Source organism: Coregonus lavaretus (genome assembly GCF_964263955.1).
Source record: "Coregonus lavaretus genome assembly, chromosome: 35".
Lineage (NCBI taxonomy): Eukaryota > Metazoa > Chordata > Actinopteri > Salmoniformes > Salmonidae > Coregonus > Coregonus lavaretus.
In genome coordinates, this window is record NC_140022.1 from 5,510,107 (window position 1) to 5,517,788 (window position 7,682).

The 7,682-nt window shown below is 45.0% G+C and overlaps 2 protein-coding genes across 2 annotated transcripts in view; both read right to left on the reverse strand.

Annotated features, from left to right (window-relative positions):
* Positions 1 to 1,099: 1,099 nt before the first annotated feature.
* LOC311109701 (carboxypeptidase O-like) lies at positions 1,100 to 3,850 on the reverse strand (the record flags this gene model as incomplete). The annotated part of the gene is made up of 9 exons (XM_084152664.1): positions 1,100 to 1,365; positions 1,530 to 1,614; positions 1,740 to 1,942; positions 2,177 to 2,270; positions 2,609 to 2,725; positions 2,854 to 2,958; positions 3,335 to 3,436; positions 3,521 to 3,587; positions 3,771 to 3,850. The coding sequence occupies 9 exons, from the start codon at positions 3,848 to 3,850 to the stop codon at positions 1,100 to 1,102; spliced, it is 1,119 nt and encodes a 372-aa protein (XP_084008790.1).
* Positions 3,851 to 5,144: 1,294 nt separating this feature from the next.
* The window catches only part of LOC311109723 (carboxypeptidase O-like), a gene marked incomplete at both ends in the record, with an annotated part of 2,829 nt that continues 291 nt past the window's right edge, over positions 5,145 to 7,682 (reverse strand). The window contains 8 exons of the mRNA XM_084152694.1: positions 5,145 to 5,410; positions 5,575 to 5,659; positions 5,785 to 5,987; positions 6,213 to 6,306; positions 6,644 to 6,760; positions 6,905 to 7,009; positions 7,433 to 7,534; positions 7,635 to 7,682. The exon at positions 7,635 to 7,682 is cut by the window's right edge and continues 19 nt beyond it. Of these exons, the coding sequence (XP_084008820.1) occupies positions 5,145 to 5,410; positions 5,575 to 5,659; positions 5,785 to 5,987; positions 6,213 to 6,306; positions 6,644 to 6,760; positions 6,905 to 7,009; positions 7,433 to 7,534; positions 7,635 to 7,682 (1,020 nt within the window). The remainder of the gene's footprint in view (positions 5,411 to 5,574; positions 5,660 to 5,784; positions 5,988 to 6,212; positions 6,307 to 6,643; positions 6,761 to 6,904; positions 7,010 to 7,432; positions 7,535 to 7,634) is intronic.

A 7,682-nucleotide genomic window follows, 5' to 3' on the forward strand; every position in this document is an offset into this window, starting at 1 on the left:
GAAATAAATAAATATCTAAAGCCACACCTTTACCTTGATCAGAACTCACTAGCCACATGACTGTGATTATCTCAGACACATTAAAAGCCAACTTATGCTTGATCCGAAAATGTGTTCAGAGGCTCCATGTAGAGGGTGTGATGCAAATTGTGGAGACTGGAAGCATGCAGAGGCCAAATTCAGCTCTGAACCGCATCACTGTGCTCCTCCCAAATTTTGCAGCAGTGCGGAGGGCTCCGTATAGCTCCATATAGTTCTGCATGAACATGATTGGTTGACGGTAGGTGGGGGCGGGAGGTCCTGTGTGAACAAAAACTCACTTCCTTGACAACTTCCCTCAGAACAGCTCCGCGAAGTGCAAGAACTATGTATGCTCTGACTTCTGCAGAGGCTTTATCACAGTAAACGCTGCACGGGCAATGTAGACAACAGATGGACCATGCAACACCTTTAATGCTCCTCAACTACGCATGGACAGGCGAGGGGGTCAACGTAACCTTCAGCTACCCGGGGACAGTGTGTTTTTGTTCTACTTAACTTTTGGATAAAATAAAAAAATAGTACAACTGATATTGATTACTGCATTGTTGGGAAAGAGCAAGCAGGAAAGCCATTTCACTGTACGTGTGCACGTTACAATAAAAACGTGAAACTTGACAGAGGTTAGAGCAACTGGACACAATGGTGCTGCTGGATCTAATCAAGTTAAACAGTTCGGTAACCGTAAAATCTTTCACCCGGAGCAGAGATTGATCTAATGTTGAACTGTACCTTCACTGAACTCCTGGGGCTCAATAACAGAAGCAGGATGTTACGACAACAATTCATAGCAGTTGAGTATATTTATATCACTGAAATGTTCATTCAAAATATACTACTGTACAAACGTGTTTGTGTTTTGTCACTATTAACGATTGTTTAACATTTTTTACAGCAGAATTTTAGAGAAATAAATAACCAAACACAGTTGATAAAATAAGTGAGTGAACATATTAATATAGTCTATCTGGCAGCTTATCACTTTTGTCCAAAGGCTCATTTCTGAATATACTGATAAACTGCCACCATCTCCCAGCCTGACTCCTGCAGTTCTCCCAGTTTACAGCAGGGTGGCGCTAGAGACCCAGGCTGCCAGCAGTGTGGTCCACAGTGTTGCCGTGACGGTGGCAGCAGAGCTGTAGAAGGCCTTGTCGTGTGCGTAGGTGATGATGTGGTGTGCTCCGGCGTAGGCCTCCTCACAGGTGGGCTGGATCTGGTCCTCTGGGAGCTCGAAGCCGTGCTCGCCCTTGTCCCTCAGCTCAAAGGTGAAAGACAACGGGATGCCGATCAGCCTGGCGAAGTCACGAGACGATCCCGAGTTTGCATCTGGAGAGAGAATATAGGCCAGTGGTTGTAATAATAGAAAAACACAGTAAGACGGCCTCTCCGTTGCGGAAGAAAAGATTTGTTGAATTGTAAACAGTGCACAGGATATTCATGTAACTATAGCCATTTAGAAGTCTGAATATTCCCTCAGCCTCACAACTTACACAGCACATCAGGTGAGGTGCCTACTGTATAGTCCATCCCATGGACAGCCTTTATAGCCTTGGCTGCTCCCAGACCCACCTCCATCTGGCAACACAGAGACATACGTTGTTAGGGTCAGAGACAATGCACCGCTGTTGGTCTCCAAAAGCAGAGTTGAAAAACACTGGTCTACTACAACATGCCACAACTTGTGTGTGGATCAGGCGTACCAGCTCATCGTAGTTTGGTGCTGAGATGTTGGGATGTCCGTAGGGGACCAGTAGCAGCTGGCCTTTGGAGTGGATGGTGAGGAAAGCCAGGATATCTTCCCTCATCTTCCCCAACATGTCTGTGACGGCCCGGGCCTCCGACTCAGAGATAGCCTTGGTGCCACAGTAGGTCTGAGAGCAGCAATCTGTTGAGACACCAACCACTACACAGACAGGAGAGGAAAACACAGTTAGGGTGTGTGTGTGTGTCAGGGTTGAGGTCAATTCCATCTCAGTTCCAGTCAATTCAGAAAGTAAACCAAATACCAATTCGAAATGTTCCTCATTGAAAAGCATTGAAGGGAATTTCAGTGTACTATCTGAATTCAATGGAATTGAAATGGAATTGACCCCAACCCTGGTGTGTGTGAGTTGTTTAGAGTAAGAACCATACTCACTACCCCAGTTAGCGTAGAAGTTGCGATTGAGATCTGTTCCATAGCAGGTACAGCCTCCTGTTCCTGGAGATCTGGACTTCCTCCACAGTCGAGTCTACAGAGATAAGAACCACTAGTCACTAACTGGAATGAAAATACTGTGGTCAATAATATTTCTGTTACAATATGTAATCCAAGCCAATAGATGGCGCTCTTGTTACTTGTAAAGTCTAGTTTAGCATATTGTCATGTCTGGTAAACCTCTTCCCCATGCTCAGTTGCTCCAGAGACAGCTGGCTGGTGGGTGAGATTATGTCTTGGACGTTGTGAACTATGCGCTGTATGTACACTAACTGTGAGGTAGATATGTTTGAATTAAAGCCACGTCTAAGATTTCCCGTAGTTTCCAGAATGTATCAAAATGGGTCTGAAGTAGAATTAATCAGCACTTACACTTGCATTATGCCAAGAGTAGATGTAGCCGTCAACATTTAGGACTGGTGTTATGTAGAAATCCAGATTTTTCATCATCTCATTCACCTTGGTGTCGGTTTTGTACGTTCTCAAGATCTATAGGTGGAAATCAAGGAGGAGGTTTTCATGATTGGTAGTCACACCCCTTGACATAGTACTGACAAAAACAAGGATATGTTCACTGTAATGGACACAAACACACACACACACACACACACACACACCTCTCTAACAAAGTACTGGCAGAAAGCAGGAGCAATCCATTCTCTGGCGTGGATCCCACAGTCCATCCAGATAGCCTTCTTCCTCCCAGTAGAACTCAAACCAATCTGCAACACAACAACCAATAGGAGATAAGTATATCTAAGTTCTATATTTTTCATTAACTGAGTGGTGGCCATCATCCCCTGTGTTTGTCTCCTAGGAGATATCTATTGTGCTACTGATACATACAGTACAGTATATTAGGACTAGAGGAGCTCCTTTGTAGTCTATAGAGAGGGTCAGGTATGTGCCACCTCCCTGGTTTATCCAGGAATTCTGAAGACAGTGAATGGAGAGAGAGAGAGAGAGAGAGAGAGAGAGAGAGAGAGAGAGAGAGAGAGAGAGAGAGAGAGAGAGAGAGAGAGAGAGAGCGAGAGAGGAGAGAGAGAGAGAGAGCGAGAGAGAGAGAGAGAGAGAGAGAGAGAGAGAGAGATGAAGAACCTTCAGTAAGGTGATGTCCCTCCTCTCATAGGTTTGACCGTAGACCATGGAGGACACAACATCTGGGTTCTCCCTCTTCAACTGTTCCATCCATGCTGTAATCTATAGGGAGAGGTACCACACAGTGTCTCTATGCAGTGAGGACTCAGTCATTCTTTCTGTGTGTGTGTGTGTGTGAACTCTCACCTCTGACATATTGTGGTACCTGGTGTAATAATTCCTCTCAGCCGTCTCCTCTCTACTCCAGATAGCACTGTACATTGACACACACATATGCACATGAAACGAATACATCTTGGTTTGGCGGTTATAAAATGGTTATAAATCAGCTACCGATGTATGAATCTTTTATCAAATTCCTGTTAGTCTGACTGGTTAAGTCATCCATCATAGGAGACTAACCGTTATACAGTTACAGTATCCCTCCCAGACTCACCTGTCCTGGGCTCCATGTCCACTCTGGACAGCCAGAGATAACAGAACCAATCCAACAGACCCCAGACCCAGCATCATCATCAACAATGTCCCTCTCTCCTTTACTAACAGGTCTCACAACTCACTGTCTCTTCCAGCTGTCAAATCAGTCACCTGGGCAGCAGGGAGAGGACTTTATACATGTCCACATCTAGATAAAGACATGATGTAAGAAACTGTTGTCTCTTATCTCATTACAAGAAAGATAAAAGAAAGATAGAATGGAGCTGATCTAGTGGTGAAATAAATAAATATCTAAAGCCACACCTTTACCTTGATCAGAACTCACTAGCCACATGACTGTGATTATCTCAGACACATTAAAAGCCAACTTATGCTTGATCCGAAAATGTGTTCAGAGGCTCCATGTAGAGGGTGTGATGCAAATTGTGGAGACTGGAAGCATGCAGAGGCCAAATTCAGCTCTGAACCGCATCACTGTGCTCCTCCCAAATTTTGCAGCAGTGCGGAGGGCTCCGTATAGCTCCATATAGTTCTGCATGAACATGATTGGTTGACGGTAGGTGGGGGCGGGAGGTCCTGTGTGAACAAAAACTCACTTCCTTGACAACTTCCCTCAGAACAGCTCCGCGAAGTGCAAGAACTATGTATGCCCGGACTTCTGCAGAGGCTTTATCACAGTAAACGCTGCACGGGCAATGTAGACAACAGATGGACCATGCAACACCTTTAATGCTCCTCAACTACGCATGGACAGGCGAGGGGGTCAACGTAACCTTCAGCTACCCGGGGACAGTGTGTTTTTGTTCTACTTAACTTTTGGATAAAATAAAAAAATAGTACAACTGATATTGATTACTGCATTGTTGGGAAAGAGCAAGCAGGAAAGCCATTTCACTGTACGTGTGCACGTTACAATAAAAACGTGAAACTTGACAGAGGTTAGAGCAACTGGACACAATGGTGCTGCTGGATCTAATCAAGTTAAACAGTTCGGTAACCGTAAAATCTTTCACCCGGAGCAGAGATTGATCTAATGTTGAACTGTACCTTCACTGAACTCCTGGGGCTCAATAACAGAAGCAGGATGTTACGACAATTCATAGCAGTTGAGTATATTTATATCACTGAAATGTTCATTCAAAATATACTACTGTACAAACGTGTTTGTGTTTTGTCACTATTAACGATTGTTTAACATTTTTTACAGCAGAATTTTAGAGAAATAAATAACCAAACACAGTTGATAAAATAAGTGAGTGAACATATTAATATAGTCTATCTGGCAGCTTATCACTTTTGTCCAAAGTCTCATTTCTGAATATACTGATAAACTGCCACCATCTCCTAGCCTGACTCCTGCAGTTCTCCCAGTTTACAGCAGGGTGGCGCTAGAGACCCAGGCTGCCAGCAGTGTGGTCCACAGTGTTGCCGTGATGGTGGCAGCAGAGCTGTAGAAGGCCTTGTCGTGTGCGTAGGTGATGATGTGGTGTGCTCCGGCGTAGGCCTCCTCACAGGTGGGCTGGATCTGGTCCTCTGGGAGCTCGAAGCCGTGCTCGCCCTTGTCCCTCAGCTCAAAGGTGAAAGACAACGGGATGCCGATCAGCCTGGCGAAGTCACGAGACGATCCCGAGTTTGCATCTGGAGAGAGAATATAGGCCAGTGGTTGTAATAATAGAAAAACACAGTAAGACGGCCTCTCCGTTGCGGAAGAAAATATTTGTTGAATTGTAAACAGTGCACAGGATATTCATGTAACTATAGCCATTTAGAAGTCTGAATATTCCCTCAGCCTCACTACTTACACAGCACATCAGGTGAGGTGCCTACTGTATAGTCCATCCCATGGACAGCCTTTATAGCCTTGGCTGCTCCCAGACCCACCTCCATCTGGCAACACAGAGACATACGTTGTTAGGGTCAGAGACAATGCACCGCTGTTGGTCTCCAAAAGCAGAGTTGAAAAACACTGGTCTACTACAACATGCCACAACTTGTGTGTGGATCAGGCGTACCAGCTCATCGTAGTTTGGTGCTGAGATGTTGGGATGTCCGTAGGGGACCAGTAGCAGCTGGCCATAGGAGTGGATGGTGAGGAAAGCCAGGATGTCTTCCCTCATCTTCCCCAACATGTCAGTGACGGCCCGGGCCTCCGACTCAGAGATAGCCTTGGTGCCACAGTAGGTCTGAGAGCAGCAATCTGTTGAGACACCAACCACTACACAGACAGGAGAGGAAAACACAGTTAGGGTGTGTGTGTGTGTGTCAGGGTTGAGGTCAATTCTATCTCAGTTCCAATCAATTCAGAAAGTAAACCAAATACCAATTCGAAATGTTCCTCATTGAAAAGCATTGAAGGGAATTTCAGTGTACTATCTGAATTCAATGGAATTGACCCCAACCCTGGTGTGTGTGAGTTGTTTAGAGTAAGAACCATACTCACTACCCCAGTTAGCGTAGAAGTTGCGATTGAGATCTGTTCCATAGCAGGTACAGCCTCCTGTTCCTGGAGATCTGGACTTCCTCCACAGTCGAGTCTACAGAGATAAGAACCACTAGTCACTAACTGGAATGATAATACTGTCATCAATAATATTTATGTTACAATATGTAATCCAAGCCAATAGATGGCGCTGCTGTTACATGTTAATCTAGTTTAGCATATTGTCATGTCTGGTAAACCTCTTCCCCATGCTCAGTTGCTCCAGAGACAGCTGGCTGGTGGGTGAGATGATGTCTTGGACGTTGTGAACTATGCGCTGTATGTACACTAACTATGTTGTAGATATGTTTGAATTAAAGCCACGTCTAAGATTTCCCGTAGTTTCCAGAATGTATCAAAATGGGTCTGAAGTAGCATTAATCAATACTTACACTTGCATTATGCCAAGAGTAGATGTAGCCGTCAACGTTTAGGACTGGTGTGATGTAGAAATCCAGATTTTTCATCATCTCATTCACCTTGGTGTCGGTTTTGTACGTTCTCAAGATCTATAGGTGGAAATCAAGGAGGAGGTTTTCATGATTGGTACTCACACCCCTTGACATAGTACTGACAAAAACAAGGATATTTTCACTGTAATGGACACACACACACACACACACACGCACACACACACACACACACATACACACCTCTCTAACAAAGTACTGGCAGAAAGCAGGAGCGATCCATTCTCTGGCGTGGATCCCACAGTCCATCCAGATAGCCTTCTTCCTCCCAGTAGAACTCAAACCAATCTGCAACACAACAACCAATATGAGATAAGTATATCTAAGTTCTATATTTTTCATTAACTGAGTGGTGGCCATCATCCCCTGTGTTTGTCTCCTAGGAGATATCTATTGTGCTACTGATACATACAGTACAGTATATTAGGACTAGAGGAGCTCCTTTGTAGTCTATAGAGAGGGTCAGGTATGTGCCACCTCCCTGGCTTATCCAGGAATTCTGAAGACAGTGAATGGAGAGAGAGAGAGAGAGAGAGAGAGAGAGAGAGAGCGGGAGAGAGAGAGAGAGAGCGAGAGAGAGAGAGAGAGAGAGAGAGAGCGAGAGAGAGAGAGAGAGAGAGAGAGAGAGGGAGAGAGAGAGAGAGAGAGAGAGAGAGAGAGAGGGAGAGAGAGAGAGAGAGAGAGGGAGAGAGAGAGAGAGAGGTGAAGAACCTTCAGTAAGGTGATGTCCCTCCTCTCATAGGTTTGACCGTAGACCATGGAGGACACAACATCTGGGTTCTCCCTCTTCATCTGTTCCATCCATGCTGTAATCTATAGGGAGAGGTACCAGACAGTGTCTCTATGCAGTGAGGACTCAGTCATTCTTTGTAGTCTTGTGTGTGTGTGTGTGTGTGTGTGTATTCTCACTCACATCCGACATATTGTGGTACCTGGTGTAGTAATTCCTCTCAGTTGTCTC